The following is a 26,935-nucleotide window of genomic DNA, read 5'->3' as shown; positions in this document are numbered from 1 at the left end:
TAATTCCGAGTGTCTTCTCCAGTGTAGACTTGCATTCACACAGTCCTGGGTTCAAATCCTAGTTGAGACCACTTAGTAGTGGCACTTCGCATAAATGATTCTACCTCTCTGGGCCTCTGTTTTCTCATCTAGAAAGGGGGACGATGTGGCGAGGGTGTGGTGTGGCTGCCCAGTCCCCAACTGGGCTCTGAGCACCTATGGGCTCTGAGCTCCTAGGAGAAGGCCAGCCTGTCAAGGGGCTTGGAACGAGGAGGGGGAAAGGGTAGTTATAATCCAGAAAGCCTTGGGGCCTTGAGGGCTTATAGGGGCTTAGACTCACGCAGACCCAAGCTTTCTAAATTTGTCCTATGGTAAGAAACATTTGAGCCACTTGTTAAAAATGCAGATTCCCAGGGCCCACTCCTGGGGTTCGGATTCAGTGGATCTGGGGAGGGGAACATGCTTTCTGAGAAATCTCTCATATAGTTCGGATGCAGTTTGGTAAGGACACTGAGGCCCAGAGGGAAGAAGTGATTTTCACAAGTGCGATGGGTTGAATCTGCTATCTCGGTTCACCCTCTCTTGTAACAGGATCACGTACCCACACCCTTTGCCAAGAACCTCTGCAGGGCGCATTTACTGCGGGTGACTGTGCCACAAACAGAGGCATGTGGCTGAAGCATGGCTTGGCTTAGCCACCTGTGCTCCCCACCGTTTACCACAAGAGAAAAAGTCTGGGTGGCTGCTGGTTCTAGGATAATGAGGAAACTCTCTGGAGTCCTGCCCAGCACAGCGAACCCGGGGCAGATTAGCCAAACTCTAGCTGACACACAGACCAGTGAGTGAGAAAATGAATTTTTATTGTTATAAACAACTGAGTTTTGGGGTGGTTTTGTTATGCACTATTATCGCAGCAATAGCTGACTGATATACCAAGGTCCCAAAGCAAATGAATGGCAAAGCTGGGATTCAAACTCAGATCTCCTGCTCCTAATCCAGTGCTTGTCTCTCACTGCTTCTGTCTTTCAATCCCGAGGGCTATCCCCTGAACCCTCCTTTCTGGAAGCCCCTCACTTCTACTCTGTCCCATCTCTGTTCTCTGGGAACTTGCAGATGGGCCCAGGGGTCCATCCCTGCAGCCCAGACTCCACCCCTCTCTAATATGCTGAGGCTTCTCCAATAGGCAGTTCCACCCTCAGGGCTCCCAGATGGATACAGGGGAGGCCCACACAGCCAGGGAAATAACTCCCAGGGGCTCTGGGGAATTTATAGCTTCTCCCAGTTGCAAAGAGTTCCCTCCCTTCCACCCCCATTGGGAGCCTGGGCTTCTCTACCTCAGAGCTTTGTCAAGCTCGAGAGATTCTCATAATCTTAGCCAAAAGCTGCTGGCTTTTGAGGGTTCTCTCAAGATTGCCTGCCTCGAGTCAGCTCCATCTGGATCCTAATCTTAATGGGGCTTAAATGTACACATAGCCCTGTAAGGACTGCAGGCACATGCTCATAAACATGCCCTTACCGCCACAGCAACACCACAAATACAAACAAAACCCCACTCCTTCTCAGATACAAACACACAGACGGGCAGAGCCACATTCAGACATACAAACCCATATGCTCAAACACACCCCTGCTGTACCCCTCAGATTCCGACATGACCGTGCTCACCAGTGCATGTAAATAAGAAGTCTTGTGGTCTCAGTAGCATGTAATCACAAACACGATTACCCAAACACATACAACACCTTCACACATTCTCACAAATACACACACTCACATGAATAATCAGAGCCACAGTCACACCTAAGGTTCTTGGGACATACCCCGGATTTTGCCCAAGCAAAGGAGTCTATTAGACCTAAATAATTCCTGTTTCTTAAACCCCTTCCTACTTTGTGACTCAACTTCTCTGAGCATCATCTGTAAAATGGGGACACGAATGCCTCCTTACCTGCAGAGGCTGGGGGGATACAGTGAGGTCATACTCTTACATGAGAGAGAAATGCATTTCTATGTCCGTTAAGCCACTGAACACTGGGCATTTTGTTACAGCACCTTCACTTTCACCTTCAGTAATACATGTTCAACAAATGACAGCAATGACTATAAAATATTACTACAGTAGAGAGGTAACGCTCACTGTCCCAGGGGGCTGGATCCCATGAAAGGCTTTGAAAAGCCACTGTGCAGATGTGAGGGAGTCTTTAACAAGGGCCGGCAGGGTACCCATTAGGCACTGCATGGCATGGCACTGCCCTGGAGCTGGCAACTGAAGTGCTTACCTGCTTGGTTGGTGGTGATGTTCACAGAGGCAAATTGAGGTGAGAAGGGGCTCTGGTCAGTGACGCCATTCACAGCCTGGATCTCGAAGGTGTACTGGGTGTGAGCCAGCAGGTCACTGATGTAAATGCGTGGCTCAGTCAGGCCCAGCTGGCGGGGTGCATACTGCACATTGTCCCCGCAGCGGGTGCAGGCCCCCCGGCCCGAGCCGCAGCTCTTACAGATGATGTTGTAGACGAGGTCCTCACGGCCTCCCGAGTCGCGGGGTGGGGTCCACTCTAGCATGAGTGAGGTCTCGTTGACACTGGAGATCACGGCCTGGGGTGCAGAGGGGATAGCTGGGGGTGGGGGAAGTGTCAGTTAGTGGGTGCTGTGGGGGACACTCCCCAAGAGACCGCTCCGTGCCCACTGCCCTGGCTAGCCCAGGCGCTCCAAAAGGCTGCCTTCATATCCTTTCTCCTCTCCACCAACCACAGAGATGTTTCTAGAACATAACTTTTACCCTGCTGCACATCTGCTTAAACCTTTCTCCCTGGACTCCAACCTTATTGGCATTTGTTACTAGGGATGGTCTTTTTGTGTTGGGGATCATACCCACCCTGTATCCCCTTCTTCCTTATGACAGAACCAAGTTTTATTCGCTGTGGCAATATATCCTGCTAAAAAGAAGACTATTTCCCAGCCTCCTGTGATTAAGTGCTAGCCACTGATACACAACAGAAGTCATTGGTTAGGACTTTTTCCTAAAAGGAGACAGCTGTAGCACATCCCTTTGCCCTTTCCTTCCTCCTGCTGCTTACGAGGTGTGTGATAGCTGGAGCTTCAGCAGCAGTGCTGGACTATGAAGTGACCTGAAGGACAGAAACCACATGCTGTGGATGGCAAAGCAGAAAGAGGAAGCCAGGTCCCAGAGAATGTCATGGGTTTGCCGTACTCTCCCAGGACTGCCCATCTTTGGGCTTCTATTATGTGAGAGAGCAAATCCTTACTGTTTAAACCACTGGAGTCAGCCCTGTTACTTGCAGCCAACTGCCAGTCCTGCCTGATTGCCCTTCTAGTAAGATTGCCCTCATAGTCACCCCTTTCTTAGAGAACTGTGGCTTGTGACTCAGGCAGCTGCTGCCAGGTGAGAACACCGGGCACCACCTGTGTTGGTTCTGCTTCTGCCAACCCCCCCATCCCCTGTCCCTTCATGAGTCAAGACCTTGACTTTATCTTCTACATGATGTTCCAGAAGGAGGTAAGGAGCCAGACGCCAGCTCTGTGGTATCTGCATGATGGCAGGATGACTACCCCAGGACAGTCCTTTTCCAGTTTCCATTTCCCCTCCCACCAGGCAACTGGCTGCTCCTCACTCAGCAAAGGCTGGCTGCAGCATGACAGCCACCAACCTCACTTGGAGCTTTTTTGCAGGTGGACTTGGGACTCTGTCAGGCATCACCCTCGAGGGGCCCCAGACGTACTTGTGCAGGGCATGTCCAGGGGGTCCAGGTCTGCTCTGTAGTAGCCATTGCGGCAGACACAGTTGGTGGCCCCTTCTGAGGTAGTCCGGCTGTTGATGGGACAGTGGGTACAGGCCTCATCCCCTTGATTGGCCTTGAAGGTTCCAGATGGGCAACCTGGGGGAGAAGATCAGCAAGTCGCTGGGAAGACCAGATGAGGACTCAGAGGCTGTGAGGCAAGGAAGGGCCGCACGGTATCAAGAAGGACCACACAGCCTCATACAGGGGCCATGTAGCCTCTCAGGGGACTTCACAGCAGCATCGAGGGACCACATGGCACCGTACAGGAGCCACACGGCATGATACAGGTGCCACATAGCCTCATAGAGGGGCCACACAGCAGCATGGGGGCCGTATGCAGCATCATACAGGGGCCACACAATATCATACAAGGGCCATGCAGCCTCATGGGGACCATACAGTGTCATTGCTGGGAAACTACATCTCCTGAAGCTCTTGGGGATCTCCAGGCTCAATGTGGCAGTCCTAGCTCCGCCCAGAAGGTTCCAGGCTATCTGGTTTCTTGTCTCTGAAGCCATCTATGGGTTCAGCTGGGGCCCCTAACAATCCTTTTTTACCTACTCCCGTGCTGTGCCACAGCTTCTAGGATCAGGTCTGACTTGGTCTGAAGGCTCTGAAGAGGTCTGGGGCCGTGCCCCGGCGGCTGGCTGGCTGGGCCCTGATTCTTTGAACTAGATTCCTGGGGACCAGATGTTTGAGATGATTCCATTATAGTAGAGAAGCCACAGCACAGTGCAGAGCATGTAGTGAGACAACATAGTAAATCAGGAAAGAACACTGGCTTTGGAAGCAGAAAGACCTGGGTTTGAGCCTCAGTTTGGTCTTTTACTAGCTGTGCGATCCTAGGCAAGTGGCTTAACCATTCTAAGACTGTTTCCTTATTTGTAAGTTATGATCCTAAGGCCCATTTCTGCAGGCCATCATGAGTATTTGGTGTAAGGGTATAAGGCATGAGGCTTTGCACAGTATAGGTGCTCAGTAAGTAGCAGCTGTACTTACAATAGGTGTTTGCTCAATTTATTAAAATAAAGGGGGCCTGCAGTACCAGGGACAGACTGAAGAGGGCAGTGTTTGCACTCAGTGGCCACTCGGTAATCTGGGATCTCCCAGGGGCTTTGGCCTGCTTCCCTGATTTGGGGGGATGTTCAGGACTTGGGTTCAGGCCCTGTAGCTCAGCACTTAGGTTCTACAAGAGGTGACCACTCCTATGTGGGCTTGTGTGCAAATCCACCCTATCCTTCCTCCTGGCCCTGGGTGAGGAATCAGAAGGCCTGAGGTCTAGGTCCCGCTCCTTTCCTGGCCTCAGTTTCTTCTGTTTACTGGGGGTTCATAATCCCAGCTCTGCTGTTGTGCCTCAGGGGGCAATATACAAGGGGTAAGTGAGATGGTGGACAGTAGAACAGTGCCTGGCACAGGGTCAGGGCTGCATTACAATCTCAGGGCTCGCCGGATAAAGTAGGTGCTCAGTAAATAAGCCAAGGACAATTCCCCTGGGATGCTAGAAAACAGTGCTCTTCCCCCTCCACCCTGCTCTCTGGGGGCCCTACCTGACTTCTCCTGTTCTTTGTAGGGAGCTTCTGGGAGGTGGCCACCATCCTAATTAACAATCACTCTAGCTAATGCCACCCTGACCAGGCCCTGTCCAGATCTCGGAGAAGAAGCAGTCCCAGCCCAGTCCCTAATGAGCTTCCGGGTGAGGGGGAAGTCAGGACTTCGATACAACCAGCCAAGCCACAGTGACACCAACGGGGATGGCAGGAGAGCCTCTGGAAAGTTATTAGGGTTTCCACTGAACAGACGGGGAAACCAGGGCTGTGCAGCAGACACACGAAATGGCCAATGGTTATCAAGTAGCTATGCAGTGCTGGCACTGTCTTAAGGGCCTAACCCATCACGACTCCTTCAAGCCTCACCAGCCCTATGACACCGTCAGCCCCATTTCCAGATGGGGGAAGGGGAGCACAGTGGTGAGGTGACTCTCCAAGGACATGGGCCTACAGTGGCAGGGCTGGGATTCAATCCTGGGTGGTCTGACTGCAGAGGCCACCTCCCTCACCACCACACTATCCTGCCTTTATGTAACGTGCTTTGTGTCAGTGGTCCAGTGCTGGGCAGGGATTGGCAGCTCCTGCTCTGGGTGCCCGTCCGCGGCTGTCTCCATGTTGCTGCACTGGCTCTGAAGCCCCCACGTCCTCCTGCCCTCCCGCCTCTCACCGTCCTCTTAGGCACCAGCCTTCCCCTGCTGGCTGGCTGGCTGGCTGAAGAGGCAGTCCACTATCCTGGCACTATCCACTCAAGCCATGCAGGCTGCAGCCCCGGCTCTCATGGGGTGGCTGACCTCCCTGAACCTCAGTTTCCTCTGCTGTAGAGTAGGGGCACAGGGCCCCTGATGTTGAAGGGTTTGGCCCCAAGACCAGGATCCTCTTCGCTCCCTCTCAGGTGAGTCTGCCCAGCTCAGCACGCCTCTTCCATATGCTGGCGATTCCCCAGGCCTGGCCGGTCAGGGGCTGCCCACTCTCCTCTTCGTGCAGTGCCAGCCCCTTCATCTAGACCACCTCCCTGGCTGGCCTCTCCTGTCACCATGTCCTGGGCCCCTTCTCAGACTCCCCAGGCTGCCTCCTCCAGAGGCCTTCCCTTATTAGGTGTGCTGCCCACCCACCCCTTGACACTCCCACTGGCTACAGTTTCTCTATTCACACACTGCACTTCATAAAACATGCCCTTCTGCCTTAGGAGGGAGTCTCTCTCTCCACCCAGTCACCAGGAACCCTGGGTGTCTCCTCCCTCCCCTGACCCCCTGCAGTCAGTCAATCACCAGGTCTCCCTCTGGCTCTTCTTTGCTGCCCTCCCACCCTTCTGGGCATCCAGAAAGCTCTTCCTACCTGCTCCTTAGCCTCTCATGGCCATCTGTCCTCCTCCTGCCCACCCACCACAGCCTGCTTTCTAAAGTGCAAAGGTTTCTGTGCTACTTAAAAATCCACAATGGCATGCAATGGAATATTATTCAGCCATAAAAAGGAATGAAATACACATGCTACAACATGATGAACCTTGAAAACACTGTGCATAGTGAAAGAAGCCAGATCCAAAAGGCTACATAGTGTATGTTTCCATTTACATGAAAATATGCAGGAATGGCAACTCTAGAAAGACAGAAACCAGATTAGTGGTTGCCAGGGGGAAGGAGAAGGGCAGAGAATGGGAGACTGATTACTAATGGGTATGGGGTTTCTTTTGGAAAATGTTCTGAAATTGATGGTGATGGTCATACAGTTGTTCTGTGACTATACTAAAAATCACCAAATTATACAATTTAAATAGTTGAGTTGTATGGTATATGAACCGTATCACAATAAAACTGCTGTTTTTAAAAAAAAAAAACCCACATAGCTCCCCAAAGTTCTCAGGGCCCCCAGCACCCCAGGGCTGGGGCTTGGCCATCTCACAGTGTCCACCACCCCAAGCCATGCGCTCTTGCTCCACACAATCAACTACATGAGGTGCCCCATCCCCAGGCCCCACTCCACACCTCTGGCCTTTGTCCTTCCTGCCTGCATTACCTGGAATGCCCTCCCCTTGTCATCAGGCAAACTCCTGTACCCCTTTAAGTCTCAGCACAGGTAACACCTCTTCCAGGAAGTCTTCCCTGAGCTCCCATGCAGGGCTGAGTACCTATTTTAATTACTTAGGAATCTCTAAGTACTTGGTAGAGCTGTAAACTCCCACTACAATGCCAGGAACCCAGTGGGTGGAGGATAGATGAATTAAGGACCTGGAAGAGGATCCAGCTCAACCACCTGATTTGACATTTGAGGAAACTGAGGCCCAGAGAGGAACAGACACACAGCTCTTTAGCAGCACAGGCAGATTCTGATCCCGGCATACTGTATGACTCAGGGGTGTGCTGGGGCCTCTGCATCATCAACCACCTCTTCCCCCCTAGAGAGAGGTCTGGGCAGCTGCCCATCCACAGTGCCCAGTGCCCCAGGGGCCATGCTGCTTCCAGCTTCTTGGCTGGAAAGGCACCCTGCCCTGCAAACATCTGGGTCTCACATACAGAAGTGGGAGGAAAACAATGCGACCCAAAGACACAGACGTGGGCAGCTGCACTTCTGGTGGGTCTCTTGCCCTCTCCAAGACCCAGTCTCCTCTGGAAAGGGAACTGATGATACCTGCATGGTGTAGACGCAGTGCCTCTGAATGGGTCCCCTGATCCACTTCTGCCTCCCCACCAATCCTCCGCAGCCGCTGGAGTGGACTGATTACAATGAATCAGACCCACCACATCCTGCCTAAAGTCACCAACAGCTCCTGCGGCACTTCAAGTCAATGCACATGCCTAGCCCCGGCCCACAAGGTCTGCAAGGTTGGCGCTGTGGGCTTCCAGCCGCTTCTTGCCACTCCCTTTGCTTGCTGTCCAGCCCACTGGTTGTCAAGAGTGTTCTCACCTCAGGGCCTTTGGCTGTGCTGTGCCCTCTGCCTGGGATGCCAACCCTGCCCTTCCCATGGCTGATCCTTTTCATCTTTCAGGCCCCGGCTTAAGTGTCACTTCCTAGGGAGGCCTTCCCCAACCACCCTGCAAAAGCAGTTCCTTCGTGACGCGCTTTGTCTCTGTTTGTTTCCTTCATTGACCCTCATCACAATTTGTAATGATATTAGAAAATCTCCAGGCCCAAGTTTATAAACTTGGGTGCTTTTTCCTGCACTGGAAGTACCTGGAAAGAGTACAAGCAGCCAGCTTTGTCTGGTTCTCACTGGGGCCCTAGCTCCTGGCAGCGTGGTGGGGACATAGTAAGTACTTAATTTATATTTGTGGAATGAGCAAATATGCCCCTTACAGGACATTGTGAGAATCAGCGGAGAAAGTGGGTGAGAAAATACTTAGCCAAGGCAGTGCCAGACTTGGGACCACCCTTACGTCTCAGTTTCATCAGGCCACATGGATGCTCGGTCCCTCCCCCCTGCTCATTTGTTCCACCCACGGGTCTTCCCAGGGGCCCATGCACTAGGGTGACCAGCTATCCCAGTCTTTAAACTGGAATTCCCGCATCTTGGAAACAACCTCAGTTCTGGATAATCCTCCTTCAGAGGTCTTCAGGCCCATCTGTCACCTCTTGCATCTGTGTGCAGTTCCCAAGAGGCCCTACTGCACACACCCTGGCCCCTTTGCCTGAATGCCTTTCTCTCCATCATCCACCCCTGGGATCGGTGGCTCTGACATGTGCACCTCTGGGGGGCCTGTCCGCCACTCTCTGTGGTGGCAGACAACTCAGACCTCCGCTGCAGCACTCCAGATGCATGCCCCGTGGCAGTGGTGTGCTGGCAAATGGCTGCCTGGGGGGGAAAAAGCCCTGATTGTTGTGGGCTGATTTCTGTGGTGTTAATTTCCCACCTGAGCAAATTTCAAGCAACCGATTTGAGATAACTGAACAGAGCTGGGAAGAAATGCCCACAGTCAGCTCTCGTAAGCCAGGCTGGCACAAACCAGCTCCGTCTCGCCACGGACCTAGCCTGTATGTGACTTGTCCTGTGTTCTGCCCGCTAGTTAGTGAACCTTGGTTGGAGCAGGGGCTGGGTCTTCAGTCTCCATGTCCCAGCACCTAGTGCCGATCTGGCACATAGTAGGTGCTCTGTCAGTTCTGTGTTGAATAAAGGCAGGTCTGTCTCCCCAAATGGACAGTGAGCAACTTGAGGGCAGAGGCTGTGGGTTTGATAGGTTAATATACACAAAGCGCTTAGAACACATGGCAAGTGCTATGCATGTGCTATTATTTCTCAGGCAGCACGAAGGGCAGTGGTAATTCCTGTTTGTCATGTCCTTCCCAGGGGCCAGCGATTTACATGGATTTTCTCACTAAATCACAAAAACACCCCCCGACGTGGGTATCATGATCACCCACCCCATTTTACACCCAGGGAAACTGAGGCTCAGAGCAAGTGAGGTGAGCCAAGGTCACCCAGCTCCTAAATGGCAGAGCTGAGGTTTGACTCCAGGTTTTTGGGGTCCCAAAGACTTTGTGCCCAGATACTGCTGGACACAGATATTATCAAGTGACTAATTATCAAGTGCCTGAGCAGGTGGCTGGAGACCATCTTGTCAGGCCTACTGAGGGGACAGGGCTTGCTGGGGTCACTTGGCAAGGTAGAGGCAAAGCCTGGCCCCCAAACACAGGACTTGGGGCCAAAGCAGCCAGCCAGCACCCGCCTTCTGCAGACGCCCAGAGCCCGTGGCCAGGCAACCCAAGGTGGGGAGAGCAGCCGGCCGGAGGGGGGGGGCGAGGATACTGGGAAACAGATTTTCTCCCGGCCACCCCCTGGGCTCCAGGGATAGGTGATAATTGACCGAGTGAGCCCCGAGTCAGGGCTCCATCTGGGCCTGGCACGGCGGGGCCGCTAATTGGCACTGATGGTCCTCAAAGCCTCCTTGGCTGGCCTGCCGCTCTGCTTCTCCTACTCCATTCAGACTCGGGCTTAATCCTCACAACTACTGATGCCACAGTGGAGTCGAATGCTCGGTTGGGCCCGGTGTGCGCGGCCTCGGGGGTGGGGAAGGAGCTTCTCTGTCCCCCCTGGGAGTCCTCTAGGGCAGAGGGGCTCTGTTTGTGTTTCTGGGCAGAGGCAAGCTCACCACGGTCTAGCTCCCACTCCCGAGAACCTGAGCAGAAGGTGTGGTGAAACCGAAGCTGGGCATGGACCACGGAGCCGGCTGCCAGGGCTGAGTCCCCGGCCTGCCTCTTGCTAACAGTGTGACCTTGGGCAGGTTACCTAATTCTCGTGCCTCAGTTTCTTTATCTCTCTAATGCGGAGAATGCTAACGCTGGCTTCATAGTTGCTGGGATGATTACATACGTGACTTAATGTAGAGAGAGCACTTGTAGGCGCCTGCTTGGTCCATACTAAGTGCCAGACAAATGTCTGCTGTTATTGTCTTCATTCATCCTTGGCCCACTACCTCCCATGTGCTAAGCCCAGGTTTGAAGGGCAGCTGGCTCACTCTCCTGCCTTGGGATCTCTTAAGAAGTTCTGGGTTTGGGGTAGGGGGAGGTATTTGACTGGACAGAGGAAAGAGTCCTGGGCCCAGAGCGGGGAGGCTGGGGGCTCAGTTGCCCCTGTCCCCTCTCCTTGCTGTGAACCTGTTCTACTTCCTGCCCACTCTGGGTGTGCCTGGGACCATCTCTACTGCCTCTTCCAGCTGTGGCACTCTGGCGGTGGACAGGCTCAGGCACCCAGCCCTGGGCCATACGTTCTCCTTGAGCTGCGGAGGAACTGATTTTCAGTGCTTGTGCTATGCGTACACCAGGGCTAAGCCTGTGGTGTTCTTGTGGCTGAGCAAATGAAGTTTTGGGATTTCCTTCACACAGAGTGGCTTTTGCATTCTGTACACTCCCTGCTTTTGCTGCTGAGGTTAAGCCAGTGGAGTCAGTCCGCCTGGGCTGGGCTGGGCAGGGCACATGATCCTCCATGCCATGGGCAAAGACACCCTGGGAGCAGGCGGCAGGCTCCCGGGCTAGACGGAAGAGCTTACACTCACTGGGTGCCTACCACGTGCCCGTCTAGGTCAGGGCTTCCTGTTCAGTTTTCCCCATCACCTGTGCAGTAGGAGCTGTTATCCCATTTTAGAGACGAGGACACAGGTTCTCAGAAAGGAAATGCCTTGATCAAAGTCACTCAGAGACTTAGGGGGCACAGCCTGGGCCCCCACAGTGCACATTCTCTCACATGTGCCTCCGAGGCCCTCAGTGTTCCAGCTGGATGAAGGGTGCTCCTCCCTGACCTTCCACCGCTTTCTCTCCCCTCTCCCCACCGGGGAAGGGGGCCCTGCCCAGCCAGGTTATGTCCAGGAGCACCTCAGGGTCGTTCCCTTGTGGTGTAGCTCTTACTGAGACCATCCAGGGCATGTCAGTCATGCCTCCTGCCCCACATGCGCCGGGTCCCCCTATACCTGAGCTCAGTGGGTCCCTGCCAGCAGCTGGCGGGACTACAGAAGTCAGAAGGCAGACGTAGGGACGGTGTTAACACATCTCCTCTCTGCCTATGTGGGGGGAATCCCAGGGCCTCCAGGTCAGCTTCTACACCAGCTATCTGCCGAGTCCCTCCTCTGTTGAGACCCCCTGTGCCTGTGTTGAGTCCAGCCTGCTTCAGACTCCCACCCATGCCCACCTTGCCAGTCTGAGCAACCACCACCCTCCCAGCCTGGGCTCCAGCTCCCTGGCAAGCTGTGCTCAGTCTTGTCTCTGGTGAGTTCCCTCTGCCTGACTCGCTGTCACAGCTCCAGCCTGGCTAACTTTATTCTTCAAATCTCAGCTCCAGCCCAAATCATCTTCTGGCCCTTCTCTTAGGATGCCACCCCCCACTAGGTCTGGGTCTGGGGGCCTCTCTCCTGTGCTTCTGAAAGAGGGGCACTTTGCCTCTGCCTCTGCCTGGCTACAGGGTTGTGACCGTCTGCTCCTGTACCACCTGTGAGCCCGGTGACAGCAGGTGCCCACAATGTCTGTCACCTCTCAGCGTCAGTGTTTGGCAGAGATTATGGGTCTCGGAAAGTGTCTGTCCACTGACTGACTGAAGCTTAGAAAGGTGAAGCCTTGTGTTTAAGGTCACTAAGCTTGTGTGTGGACTGGAAATTTTGTTCTAGGCCTTTGGAGACCCCCAGAGCACATCAGGGCCCCAGTAACAGGCTCTCAAGGCATCCCACCTTCCTCCTGCTTAGCATTTGGTTACCATCTGCCTCTCCACCTCCCACCGTCCCACTCACCCAACTGTGAACTCCTTGAGGACAGCCACCATGCCTGCCCTGCTCACTGCCTGGCACAGAGCCTGGCACAGAGCAGGCCTCTGTAACACATCACCAAATGACTGGCTAAAGGCCTTTATGTCTCTTGGTTCCAAGGCTGGAGTAACCTGGTTTCATGACCACTATGTCTCTTGACGTCTGTTCTCCAGTTGTGTGTATGTCTGTGTGTGTGTGTGTATTTGTGTGTGTGTGTGTGTGTAGGAAACAGTTTCCTGGGGAAGACAGACCCTGAACCCCACAACCTGCATAGGCCAGGGAGGGTGTTTCAGGCCTGGTCCTCCCAGCCCCTGGATCCTATGTTAGGCTCCCAGTCTGGGCTCTGGCCTGACTCCCTATGTGTCACCCGCACATAGGGGCTGGGAGCTCCCGCCCGCCCAGCAGGCAGCCCCATTCCTCCAATTTCCTCCCAATTAATCAAGCTCTGAACTTTTTAATTATCTGCCTGCAGGGTGACTCCCCACTCTGGTGAAGCAATTAAGGACATTTTCAAGTGCTGTGTGGCTGCCGGCAGGCAGCTTTGGCCAGGCCTTGATGGAAGAGGAGAGCCGAGGGAGAGGCCAGTGACAGGAGGGGTGGACAGGAGTTCCCCTGGGTCACACAGCTGCTGGGAGGCTGGCCTATGGTCCTGGCCAGGGCCATTCCAGGGATCTGGGGCCACAATGTCTAGGGCAACCCCCATGCTTATTCAACGGCCCTTTCTCTGCAGCTAGAATCTGGCTTCACAGATCCCAGACAGTTACCATGAGCCAGGCACTGGGTCAGGTGCTCTTCAGTCTTACTGCATCCTCACCTTGACCCTGGGAGTAGGAAATACAATTACCTCTATTTTACAGATGAGCAAACAGAGGCTGAAAACATTAGGCAACTCCAGAGATGCAGCTGGGATTTGAAACCAGCTCTGAGTTCACGTCCACTTCATTCTGTTGTCTCCTAAAAAGATCAGAGTGGCTGTCCTAGTGCCCAGGAGCTCAGAGGAAGGGGGTGGGTCAGGGAAAGCCTCTGGAGGAGATGCCATCAAGCTTGAGACTTGCTGAAGAACACGGCCTCTCCATGTGCAGGGTGGCCAGCGGGAGAGGTTGTTGCAGGCAGAAGGGACAGCTTGTGCAAAGGCACAGAGGCATGAAACGGCATGGCATGTGCAGGGAACTACAAATAGCTCAGGGTCACTGAAGCATGAAGTTCAAGGCTGGGGGGAGTGGGAAATGAGGCTGGAGGGGCAGGTGGGGTCTGGGTCATTAGAAGTCAGGAGAACCCTTCATGATCTTCTGGTCCAAGCTCCTCATTTTATGACTACAGAATACATGACCCAGACAGGAATGGTGATTTGCCTAACTTACTCACATAGCAAGTTAGTGGCTGATGGAGCTGAGCCCAGGAGTCCGGATGTCCAGATTGGAAGGAAGGTAAGAAGGGCAGAGGAGTGGCAGCTGTCAGATCAGAATGGTAGCCACCCCACTGGCTTCCTGGCTTTTGCCCTTGCTCTCCCACCTCCCACTTTCCTCTGGCCATAGTCTGCTCTCAACATACTTGCCAAAGAGACTCTGTATGTTGCTCCTCTGCTCAAAGGCCTTCAGCAGCTCCCACCTCACCTGGAGTAAAAACCAACAGCCTACAAAGCCCCCTTTACCTCTCTGCTTAAATCTATCCCTAGGTATTTTATTCTTTGATATAATTGTATACCCTTTACCTCTCTGCATTCACCTCCTATAACCTTCTTCTGTCTACTCCACTCAGCCTCCTGGCTGTCTTGGAGCATATTAACTCTCCTCTAGCCTCAGGGCCTTTGCACATACCATTTCCTCTGCCTGGTTCAAGTCCTAGCTCAGCTGCTTTGTGACTATGTGTCTCTCTATACATTCTTACCTGTAATTAAGGTTAATGCTGCCCAACCCACATTCCTCCCCAGGCTAACATGGGGTCCTGGTGAGAAAAGGGGGAACAGATAGATTTCACAAAAACCCTTCCTCCAACTCAAGGCTATCACTGGAACAGAGCTTGCAAAGGTCCTTACTGGGTCCTTTGATGAGCAGTGGCCCCAGACCTTAAGCTGGATCGGCATGCTGGGGCCTCCAGCCTGTAATCCTCAGAACTCACAGATGCTGGAAAAGCGAGTGTTAAATAATAATCATGATGTGCCCAAGGGGAAGCCGGATGTGTTCAGAAAGCTTGACACATCTGGCAGGGCCAGGTCTGGGTCCCCCGGCACATCTGGCTGCTGTATTGACAGGTGGTGTAGTGGGTCACTGAGGAAGGGCCTGGAAGACCCAGTCCTGGTACCACAAGGGGGGTGACGGCTGGATGGAGCTGGGGAGCATTCCTCAAGCTGCCACGGGCCATAGGCCCCCTTGGGTCCCCCCCCAAGGCCACCCACTGTACTTTGGTGGCTGTGTTCTGAGAGACCAACTTAGGACCCAAAACCTGGGCCTCAGGTTCCAAAATCCCTGCATTGTCTTGTGGACGCCAGCCACCCTGCTGGGGCTTGGGAGGCCTGGAAAAGCCCTTCCCCTCTCCGGCTGGGGGTGCATTTTTGGGGTCACCTCATGTAGCACTTCCCCTTCTGTGGGATCCAGAAACACGGTCATCAGCTCCACCTGAGGGAGGCCCTGAGGCTGACGCTGGCCTCCTTCTGCCTCCCACCTGCCCCAAGAAAGCCGTGGTCATTAATAAAGGACACAATTAGCTGTCAGCAGAGAACATGTCTGGAATTTTTTACCTGCTCCACGAGCTCGGTTAAGGCAACAAACTCGCGGAACCCCCAGGGAAGCAGCCGCCACACACCTTTGAGGGGCCCCTCACCCGGGCTCGGGGCAGGAGGGGGCCTATGACTTTTCCAGTGTGGGTTCCACAGGCCTGGGCCTGCGCAGGGCAGTTGTTTCCAGGCCAGTGGAGAAAGTGACAGAGTAAGAGAGATTTCCTGGCAGAAGGTGTTTTTTTCAACCCAACAGGCAATACAATTCAATATGATTTTCTCCCCCTTCCTGTGCTGACTTAGAGCCTTTTAAAGCTAGGACTTGAGAGAACAGAGTTTTAGTTCAATCTCTCATTTTACAGCTGGGGAAGCGGAGGCCCACGGAGGAGAAGTGACCTTGTTCATGGCCAATGGAAATAAATAGGCTTCTCCTTTTGGTTCGCTAGGGATCCCCTAGCTCACCTCACACAATCAGAATTTAGCCAAAGTCTGCAGCAATGTTTCTGAAGTTCCCGATGGTCACTTTTCCACACACCGTGTGCTGGGACCGGGGGATGGGGTGGCTGCGAATGAGGAGGACGTGGTCCCTGCCTTCCTGGAGCTGAGGGTCTAGTGGGAGGGACGGAGAGAGAGAAGCACTGGACAAACACAGACACTGTATGCACAGTTTGTGATGGCCGGGCTGACGCAGGGCCATGGGGGTCACTTCAGGAGTGTGGTCAGGGAAGGCCTTTCTGAAAAGCTGGCATTTAAAAGGCGAAGGTGAAGAACAGTCAGCTGAGCGGGAACAACATTTGCAAAGATGGTACAAGCTCCATGCTTCAGTTCCTCATCGGTGTTGCGGTGGGGGTGGGGGGCGTAACGGCAGGACATTACCGGGCACTTGGTGCCCGTCTGCTTGGCCCCAGCTTTCTGTGACCCCAAGCAGATACTACTATGCCCGGGAGGGTACCTCTTGCCCGGGCACCATTGTCCTAACAATGCCAAGAGGTTGGAATTTGTCCCCCTATCTGTAGATGAGAACATGAGGCCCAGCAATGACGCACCTTCCCAGGGGCACATGGACACCAGGCTCAGGAGCCCGGGCCTCCAACACCTGCCTCTTTCTTCCTGCCCTGTGGGTGCTTCCAGAACCACTGCTTTCCCGGGAACTCCCTTGAGCCCTGGTGGCCTGTGACTTGAATGCTAATGAAAATCCCACTTGAGAGGTCCAGGCATTTGGCGCCTCAAGGAGAAGGGATTAGGAAACACAAACAGGGAGAGGGGGAGTCTATCCACATTCACACAGTGACTCTTGGGTTGGGGGCCTGCAATCGCTCTCCCTCCTAGGGGTACAGGAACCATCACCCTCCTCCTGTTGGCTTCTGGGGACAGGAATGGGCCTCAGCTAACCCAAGCTATAAATCAAATGCACAAGATGTGGCTTGGCAGCTATCCCAGTGAAAAAGATCTGGGGGTTTGAGTTGACCACAAGCCAAAAGTCGCTGAAAAAGCCAATGTGATCTTAGACTGTAAGAGCAGAAGTAGAGTGACAGCCCAGGATCCTTCCTGCTGCTTTGGAGGATCATTTGGAGTTCCACATTTTACGGAGGTCCAATGAGTGATAATGGACAAGACATCTCAGGCCTCCAGCCATCTCTGGGTAGTACTGGAGGGGTTTGGAGTGGGTCTCAGGCATGAACTCTCCCAGGAAGCATTTTCTAGGCAAATAGCAGTGTTCCAGAGCCTCACTTGTCCTGAAACATTCTCCTCTCTGGATTTCTGGGAAGTTTGAGTTCTCCCCTTAGCTTAATCTCTCTCAGCTTCTGTCTTCATGTCCTAGCCCTCCTGGACCCTGGAGATTTGAGATCATGTGTGATTTTGCTACAGCTTGTCCTTGATTTGAGGACAGGCTCACTGAATTTTTTCTCCCAACAAGTTTTTTCTAAATAATGACTATGTGCCCAGCTCTGTGCTGAGCACTAAGCACAGAGTGGAATGAGACAGAGTGCCTGGCCTTGTCTAAAGGGGAGAGTAAATATGATCAGCTGGGATAGCAAAGGTTTTCCAGAGGAGGGGACATTTGAACTGGGTATTAAAGGATGAGTAGGAGTCTGTCAGGGCCCAAAGAGACAAAGGACATTTCAGGCAGATGAAGTGTGTGTGAAAGGCATGGAGGGGCGAAGGGCAGGGCAGGTTGGCTAGAGCATGGGATGTATTAGGGAAAAGGCAAGCCAGGTGATCTGGGGTCATATTACAATGGGCTTTGTGTGCTCAGTGATGGAGTTTGGGGTTTTATTTAACAGCAGGGAAGCCAGTGGAGGTCCTACACTGGTGCTTAAATGGCCTCCTGGTGCCTTTGGCCCTTTCCTCCCAAGAACTTGCCTAGGTCTTCGCCAACCAGACTCCAGGCCTCCTGCTCTGGCCTCGGCCAGCCCACCCTCCAGTCTTAATTCTTTCGCCATTTCTTTTCCCCACTTCTCTCCTTCCTCCGGCTCTTGAGCCCTTCCTTCTGTGGTGTGACCAGACCTCTTTCATCACTAAAATCAAGCTGGGCTACCAACAAGTACTGGTAGCAGCCACCACCATCTGTGTTGCGTATCTACTGTGTGCCAGGCTGAGGGCTGCATGTAAGTTACTGGGGGGCTTAGGGGCACAGGCTCTGGAGTCAGGGCCCATCTGGCCTTGACCTCTGACTCTGTCATTGATCTTGGACCTTGTTACTCAATGGCTCTTTGTGCCTCAGTTTCCCCATATGGAAAATGGGTCTCTCAACAGGACTTAGCATGTGAAAATTCAGAGTTCATAACATAGTGTCTTGGCTTTTGTCGGTGAGTCTCACAGCAGTTCCATGAGGCAGCTGCTATCGCTATTCCCATTTACAGCGATAAGGAAGGTTTTGTGAGCATAAGTAACCCACCCACAGGTAGGGCTGGGAGGAGAGCAGAGGGCACCACATCTGAGGCGGCAGGTGGGGTCCTAACTGCTCTACCACAGGGTCTTGCCTCCCCCCGGGCTGGCCCTGGGCTGGGCCTGATAGTCCAGAGGAGACCCCTTAACGTTGTTGTTCCCTGCAGGTGACACACTTGAGCTGTCTTGAGAGACAAATAGGGATGAGACCAAAGAAGGAAAGGAGGGGCACGCCCGGCACAGGGAACAGTCTGCGCCAAAGCATGGAGGTGGGAACTGCAGGGCAAGGCTGCGGACATGCAGTGAACCCCGAGTCTGGGGGCGCAGGGGTGCAGGACAGGGGGCTGGAGAGGTAGGGAGGGGTTGACAGCAACGAGCCTCCTGCAGAGCCCCAACGATATATCCACGTCTGCGGGACCACTGCCTGCAGACCAGTTAGCTCTGCCTGTGGCACAGCGTCTGCGAACCCCTGGGGAGCTGGGAAGAAGCCTGCCCTGTCCCTACATTCTTGGGTCGTAAAGTCCCCAAGACAGAGCGGGGACCCGGGGAGCCTAGCCAACTCTGAAGGGCTCCTTTGGGTCCAGCTGATCCCAAACTTTCCAAGGGATCAATGGTTTCTCAAAAAGTTAGTTTAAAAACACCCCTATCCCAAAAGCTTACAAAAACCTCACACTTCAGTTTTAAAGGGTCAAAAGTTGAAAATTACAAGCCAAAAGCAAGATTTGCAGAACAAGTGATCTTTGGCTGGCAGCCGGATGGCTGCACGACAGAGTGCCCAGACATGGTCGAGCAACCACCTTTAAACGATGCTTCAGCCTTCCCGAAACGTCTCCTTTATTTGAACAGTGTGTTTATGGGCCCGGGGGCTGCTGTGGCTGGCTTGTGCTCCAGTGTGGTAAGAGGGGAGGAAACCGAGAGGGAGAGACAGACATCAAAGCAGAGGATGATGACAAACCTCTAATCTCACAAATGTCTCTTATCTCAGTCCTTATAAAGATGAGGAGGCCTAGCTGTCTCTAAAAAGCTCATAAACTTGACAAGCACTTAGTTCTAGCACCTACAGAGAAGGACTCTAATCCTTGAAAAAACTGGAGGTGAAGAGTGGGGAGGCAACTTTTGGTGACGGGTAGCCTGCGGAGATAGCCCGCGCTGTCACCAAGTGAGGGCTTGAGCGCACGGCTTCCTCGCTTACAGTCTCTGACCTCGTGGCAACCCTGTCGGAGAGTCTCCTTGGTTAAAAGACAGGCCAGAACTAATAATTTGACATTTATAGTTCTTCCAATAAATAACAGCTCACACTTAGAGCTTACTCTGGGCCAGGCACTGTTTAAAGTGCCTTATGTGGATTAATTCATGTAATCTCAAATTATACTATAATTATCCTCATTTACTGGGGATACAAGCACAGAGGTTAAGTCACTTGCCTAACAGCAGCGATTCGTTGAGTGGTGGGGCAGGGATTTAAGCTGAGACGGAGCCCCGTGCTTTCCCTCACCCATGGGTTGCTTACTGCTTGAGGGGTTGCACTCTGGGCTGGGTGGGGGCTTTACTCAGTTCTGTCATTTCCTCTCCTGCCATTACAACATCCCAGTGAACTCCCAGTCCTGTTTACCAGCTGAGGAAACCGAGGCTCAGAGTGGTGGAATGGCTTGGCTGAGTGCACAAAGCTGGGGGCGTGGGCAGAATAGGGGTCTGTCCAGAGCCTGGACACCTTGCAAGGTACCAGATCCAGCTTCCACATGTGACCAGAATGACAGCCCCCTGAGCGTCCCTAGGGGTTGGGATCAGTCAGGGTCCCAAGGATCAGAATCAGTGGTCCTGGGCTGTAGATTTGTTTACTGTGCTGGGCTGTGATCCTGTTCTGGAACCTGAGGGTTCTGAAGCCTTGCCTGAGCTCAGAGGCGGTAACCCAGCCTCATCACTTCCTGCCTGGGTGTCCTTGGGTAAGATACTCAACCTCTCTGTGCCTGGTTTTGTCATCTGCAAAATGGGGATAACCATGCCATCTCCCTCCTAAGGTTGTGGAGCAGATGGTTAATGCACATGGAGCTCGTGGAACCTTGCCCCACATGCAGTAAGTGCTCAGTGTGAGATGTTAGATATAGTTTTACTGTGTTCTTCTTCCCAGGGGTGTGCCCTGTCCCCTGAGCCTGTTGCCAAACTGGAGAGCCTCTGGCCACCCCTGAGGCCCCTTGCATTAGACAGCCACTGGGCCTCCTGCCAGCCCTGACCCTGCAGAGAAAGCAGCCCTTTGGATTCAGACCCCAGCCCCAGCTCTTCCTGGCTGAGGCCTTCAGGCACGCGAGCACTCCTCTGAATCTCCGTTCTTGCCTATGGGTAAGAACACCTGTTTTAATGAAACAGTGATAGGAGTGGAGACATAGACCTGGACAGACCTGGGTCTCTGCTTCTTGCTCTCTGCACGACTTTGGGACAGTTGCTTGAGCCCATGGGGCCTCAGTTTCCTCAGCTGCAAAATAGGGTTTTCCACTGCGAGGATAAAATGAGGTTACAGCTGGCTGGTGCCATGGGCCTGGAGGGGCTCATTAAATGGCTGTTATTATTATCCATTTCTCCCGGCAGGGATTGTTCATTCAGCTGACATGAGCCCTACTATGTGCTGGGCACTATTCTAGCTGCTGGGGACACAGGAGCAAACAAGACAAACTAGTTTTCTACTTATAGAGCTTATTCCCCAGTGAGGAAAAGGCATAATACACAGATATCAAATAAGTACGGGATGATGTGCTTAGGGGGTACTGAGGGGGGACTGGGTAGTAAGGGAGGGCTTCTCTGAGGAGGTGACACGTGAGCTGAGACCTGAGGGACAGGAAGGGTCTGGGTGTGGGGACAGTGTGGAGAAGAGGGTTCAGGCAGAGGGAACAGCATGTGCAAAGGCCCTTCCTCAGGAGGGAATAAATAAGCCTGTGTTTGAGGAGCTCCCAGGAGGCCTGTGTGGCTGGAGAAGGGTGAACAAGGGGCAGAAGAGTGGGAGGTAGGGGCAGAGTGCAGGTCTTGTGGGCACAGAAAGGAGATGGAGATTGGCTAGAAGTTTACAGAAACTCCTGGAGGGCTCTAGGCAGGGCTTTGCACTGACTGGTGATTTGAACAGGTCCCTGTGTGCTGTTGGAGTGCAGGCTATGTGGGGCAGGGACGCTGCTCCCTGGTCCAGGCAGAGATGATGGGGTATAGACAGGGTAGTGACAGGGAGGCTGGAGAGGGGTGGTCACATTTAATGAGGACCCAGAAGCAACTTCTTCTGCCCAAGGTAACACCCGTGCAGATGTGGTGGGTGAGAAGTGGGATGCCATGCTCTGCTTCTGTGAAGGAATAAAGGATTTCCTTCGGAGAACTTCACTATTTCCGCAGAGCTTTCTCCCCAAGGACTCTCAATCAGCGAGCCGACTGCCCATCGAGAGCCGGTAATTAGGCTTCTGGGACAGGTGCCCGGGGGTGCTGGCAAAGCCTCCTCCCTGGGCTGTGTGGAGCTTGCAGCCATGCTGCTGCTTCTCGGCAGAAAGCTGAAAGGGAAGAAAGCTGCTCTTGGCAGCAACTTGCTCCATTTTTAGGGTCCTTCTGTTGCCCCTCACCCAACCCTAGGCATGTGGCTCCCCAAGCTGCCCTGAGGCTCCACAGCGCCCCTGCTGGAGGCTTCAGATCTTGCCCAGCCGCTGGCGTCCGCCCTCTGCCTTCAGCTGTGTCTCGCTGCCTCTGAACTCAGCTCATGCCAGGAGAGGCCAAGGACAGGTCTTTGCCAGGGAAATCAAAACAGTACACTGTCTGCACCCTGTGTGCAAACAGGACCCCTCCTGACACACCAGGCGTTCCTCCCAGGAGTTAATCAAATGGTGGACATTTCAGGCATTCTGCCAGGTAGGGGAGAGAGACTTTGGGGCTGGCGGGGCACAGGGCTGCCATTCATACCTCCTGGGGCTTCCTGCTGCTTCCGTCTTCAAGATGACCCACCTGCTCTGAAACCAGCCAGAACAGGGACCCCTCCTACGTCTGTTTCCCGAGGTGGCATGGGTGCACCTCACGACAGCCTGGAGGGGGTGTTATTCCTCCCTTCGTGCTGATGAGGACAAGAGGCGCAGAGAGGGCAGTGACTGCCCGAGGACACATGGATGGTGGTGGCAGAAGACGGCCAAGATCTCCACCTCCGGCTTCAGTTGAGTGTGGTTTCCTTGGCACTAGGCCCTCTGTGCCACCCAGGTTCCCTCCTGCTCTACAAGGACTGAAAGGACAGTGGGAGGCTCTGGTTAAGATCACAGGAATAAATGACAAGGCCATTTATGGGTAGTGACAGATGGGAATGGACAGCGAAGCACGTGTCCTAAGTGAGCTTTAAAACTGCCCGTGACATTCACTTAGCTATGACACAGTCATCTTAGATCATTTAGACACTAACCCAGTGCCCTTTGTCTACTCACTCATGACATTCTGAGCCAGCCATGCTGCTCTAAGGGCTGGTGGTGTGCAGAGTCATTCATTCATTCATTCCTTAGACACTGACTGAGAAACTGCCATGTGGCAGGCACCTTGCTGGGACAGAAAGATACCAGCTACAATCCCAGCCCTTAGTGACTGCTGAGTACAGCTTGTCTCTTCCACTGGACTGTGAACTTCTCAACTGGTTAAGAGAGTGGCCTTGGGGGTCAGACCACATCCTGGCTCTGTGACCTTGGGCAACTTACTTCACCTCTCTGTGCCTCTGTTTCCCCATATGAAAAGTGGGGATAATAAAAATGCCTACCACATAAGGTCATTGTGGGAGTAAAATTAGTTAATACGTGTAAAGTGCTTAGAACTGTCTACACAGAGTAAGTGCTTACTCTGTTCTTCCATGTTCTTAAGGACTTGTATGATTTCCCAACCAAGTCTTCCTTAACTACCACCCAGCAACCCACCCATCTGTGAATGGTCAGGTTGCTCACATCTCCGAGTTCCCACAGGAACTTGTGTATAGCTCCATCTATCCCCCTGGATCATAATTATTTTCCATTTGACTTTCTTCCCCACTAGACTGTGAGCCTGTGAACAGCCCCTAAACCTCTTTGAATCTAGTACAAAGCTGGGTACATGGTGGGTACTCAATAAAAGTTGGTTTTAGGAGGAAATAGAAAGGCAGAGTGAGTGAGAAAACCTGGGTCTGATCCCAGCATTGATAAATTCTGGTCAAATGGCCTTGGACGAGTCCAAGATCGGGACGTAGGATTCACATGCAAATAGTTTCATCTTGCCTTCCAACCATAATCAGCTGACTGGTAGGTGCCTAGAGTGTTACTGAAGTAGCACCGGGTTCAGTGCAAAGAGCGTTGTGATTGGTTCACAATGTGTGCCTTGGATTCAGAAGAGGAAGGGCAACGGGTGCTCCTCGTTTCTGATATCCTGGGAAAGTCGTTTTCCTCTTGAAGGCTTTGTTTTTTCCTATCTGTAAAGTGAGGAGACTAGACTCAATTCTATGACACTCCAGGATTCTGGGCCCCACATCCTCTTCTAGTATGATTTTTCTTTGGGGACAGGAGCCACATGCCAGACTAGCCCAGGGCCTGGTGCCCAGCAGGTGCTCAATAAATGCTGGCTGGATGACTAATTTTCCGTGGTCATTGTGAGACACTGTAGGCAGAACAGTGCTTATTTATCCCAGTTTAATATGAGGGAAGTGGGGCCAAAAGAGAAGTGAAGTGGAGGTTCATGCCCAGAGCCTCCCAGAGCCCACAATGGTCCCTGGGTCTTCTGACTCCATGACCAGTTGCACCTGCCCCTGGTCAGTTGCACACACTTGTCTGAGCATATTGTCCCCTTACGTCAGTCAAATAATGGTCCCAATCACCAGCCGTTTTCCAATTGACTCCACAAAATATTTTCATACTCTTTATTGCACCTGAGCTTTCACAAGGGCTCTGGAAAGAGAGAGGGGCAACCCTTTGCCTTCAGCTGGCAGATCGGAACACTAATGCTCAGAGAGGGCACATGACTTGCTAAGGTCACACAGAGCTGGGACTCACACCCAAGTCTTCTGATTCTAAACCTCATGCTCTACCTACCCACCCCTTACTAACCAGTTCCTATGTTCCCCTGCACTTTCTCTCTCCTCTTGGCTCCCTCAGCTTTTGCAGTAAGGATGAGAGAGCGGAGACATAATGGGTATGTAACGGGAGCCAGGCTCCCCTCTCCCATGAGGCCAAGCCCACTTCCGGCTGTCTTTTTGAGTGGGGGGTGTCATAGGACCTGAGCAGCAGGGCATCAGCTGGGTGACAAGCCTCCCAGGTCTTCCTGAGATTCCGGCCTGGGCCCACACCAGCTGGGTAAATAGGAGCCAGCCCCACCCGAAGGCCAGGGGCATTCCTGCCCCTCTCAGACTACCTGTCTGTTGCCAAGGATTCTGGGAAGGAGGTGGGAATGCGAAGGTGAGAAGCTGCTCAGGAATAGACACAGAAGGACTGGGCTGGGACTGTCCTCAGGAAGACAGCGATGACCTGGAAACAGATGAGAAAATGGCTGGATCTGGTCTGGCATCTCCCCTCTCCCCCCTCTGCTGCTTCTGGTCTCATCTTATTCTAAACACTCTACAACTCTGAATATGTTACTTGGTCTCCTGTAACTCAACTTTCCTACCCATGAAATGGGCCTAAGGACAACTACATCAGGACCAGAGAAACTCATTTTTCTGCCATCCTCACTGTCTTTCCAGAGACCCTGTCCCTCCAGGAGGAGCAGCTACTATAAACTCATGACTCTGTTAAGTATCAACACTGTCTTCACCCCACACAGCTGCTGATCAGCCCAGGGAAAGCAGGTGTCTGTGTATGTGACCTCCCACCTACACTGCACAGGACTCTGTCTGCATCTCTAAGAACAGGAAAAGCTTTCTGCCTTTTAACAGCACCCAGGGCTGTCCACTCCTGGGATCCTTGGCTCTTAAAAGCAGAGCTCTGTCTTATCCTTCCCATTCTCCTTAGTGTTTGGCACAGGCCTTAGGTGCTTAGCAGGTACCCTATATGGGTCTGTCTGCTGGACAGAAGAAACGAACAAGAGGGCCAGTCACACCCCTTCTCTGGCTCTGGGTGCAAGCTACAGAAGGCTAAGGAGGCACTGCAGCTCTCAAACCCACTCATTTTTCTGAAACATACAGAAAAAGCAAGACCAAATGTGAGCCCGGGCTGAGAGGGCTTAGGTTTCCAACCATCTGGCAGGATCTGAGGCCACAGGGCACATGAGGGCCCCAGAAGGTCAAGTTCAATTAACAGCTGGCTCTAAGACCTTAGCTGGTTGATCCCTGACCCAGCAGCAGCCCCTCTGCGTGCAGAATAAAAACTGCCAATGCACAATATTCTGGCGATCATTGGACCACTGAGGCACCACTCACAAAACCACAGAAGTGGTCTTCCTCCACGGTGTTTTCAAATGATGAGAAAATGGAGACAAGCAAGGTAGCTTTGACTCCTTCTCTCATTCATCTTTGCACCCCCAGGTGCCTGGTGCAGAGCAGGACTCAGTCAAGCTGGGGCATTAAGTGGCTGACCCCCCACCCTGGTGCATGAGCTGAACTCTCAGCACACCTCCCCTCGGACAGCACACGCTCTCTGGAGTGTAGACGATCAGAAGGCTTCGGGGAAATCAAAAGCAGCTACTCAGGAAAGGCCAGGACCCTGCTGGAGAGGCCAGTCTGTGGGGCCGCTGGGCCCCTGGGCCAGTGATTCATGTCTCGCTTGCTCGGGGTGGGAGCACAGGCCGAGTATGAGCTGAATTCATAAGACCTTCTCTGTTTTATCTCACAGATGTTTCTGGGATAGATGTGTCAAGGAAAAAAAAGGCTGAAGTTGAAAAATTCCAACTCAGCACATGTCCTCCAGCCCTTGGAGACGTGACAAGGGATTAAAACACCTTTTCTCCTCATTTGCCCAACATCTCGGGAGAAAGCTAAACTGCATCCCTGCTAGGGCTGTTCTGGGCACCTGCTGGCTGTGAAGTCGACCTCCTCATTAGCCTGGCTTTCTTTCAGGAACGAGCTGGCAAAAATCGCTTTTTGGGCACGTGGGTGAATGCACGTGAACGTGTGTGGTGTTATGTACCCCTCCCTGTGTCTCCAGGACCTGTTCCCATACACAATAAAAACTAACCTCCAAGTTCCTACTATGTGCCAGGCATGGCAAGCATCATGCCATTTTATCCCTATAGCCCAATGAGGTTTATGCCCTTATTTTCCTATTTTCTAGATTTGCTTAAGGTATGAACACATGCTTCTTATACTTGTACATGTCTACTTGTATAAACAAAACTTGCTGCTCTGTATACCTCAGTCTTTATCTATTCATATGTGTGCAGATCTACACATGCATGTCTTTGTACATACATGTACTTTTATGTGTACCTTCTCTTATGTGAACACCTCCTCATGTGACATCGTTTTCACAAGAGGGATCATTTACCAAGTTTATTCTGTGTAAAATGCTTTGCCTCTATTACTATTCTTTATGTTATCATAAATAGTCAATAATCCTGGCAAGGCAAATAGTATTATCTACATCGGGGGTCAACAAACTATGGCCCATGGGCCAAATTTAGCTGCCACCTGTTTTTGAAAATAAAGTCTTATGGAACAGTCACACCCATTTGCTTCTCTATTGTCTGTGGAAGCTCTTAGGCTACAGTGGCAGGGTTCAGTTGTACATTAACTCTCTGGATCTCTACAGTTTGCTGACTGCTTATCTGCATTTTTCACGGGAGGAAACTTAGACTCAGATAGGGTATTTAATTGTCCATTGGGTAAGTGTTTAGTTAGCT

At 52.7% G+C, this 26,935-nt stretch overlaps 1 protein-coding gene across 3 annotated transcripts in view; it reads right to left on the bottom strand.

The window, feature by feature from the left end:
* Positions 1–26,935, bottom strand: part of EPHB2 (EPH receptor B2) — a 180,041-nt gene that overhangs the window by 37,265 nt on the left and 115,841 nt on the right. For all 3 annotated transcript variants that reach the window (XM_036914638.2, XM_036914637.2, XM_036914636.2), the window contains exons 4-5: positions 3,720–3,875; positions 2,259–2,594 (exon numbers count right to left, since the gene is read on the bottom strand). In XM_036914638.2, the coding sequence (XP_036770533.1) occupies positions 2,259–2,594; positions 3,720–3,875 (492 nt within the window). The remainder of the gene's footprint in view (positions 1–2,258; positions 2,595–3,719; positions 3,876–26,935) is intronic.

Source organism: Manis pentadactyla, chromosome 4, assembly GCF_030020395.1.
Source record: "Manis pentadactyla isolate mManPen7 chromosome 4, mManPen7.hap1, whole genome shotgun sequence".
Taxonomy (NCBI): Eukaryota; Metazoa; Chordata; class Mammalia; order Pholidota; family Manidae; genus Manis; species Manis pentadactyla.
The sequence above is the reverse complement of the archived record's forward strand: the minus strand, read 5'-3'. Positions and strand labels throughout refer to the sequence as shown.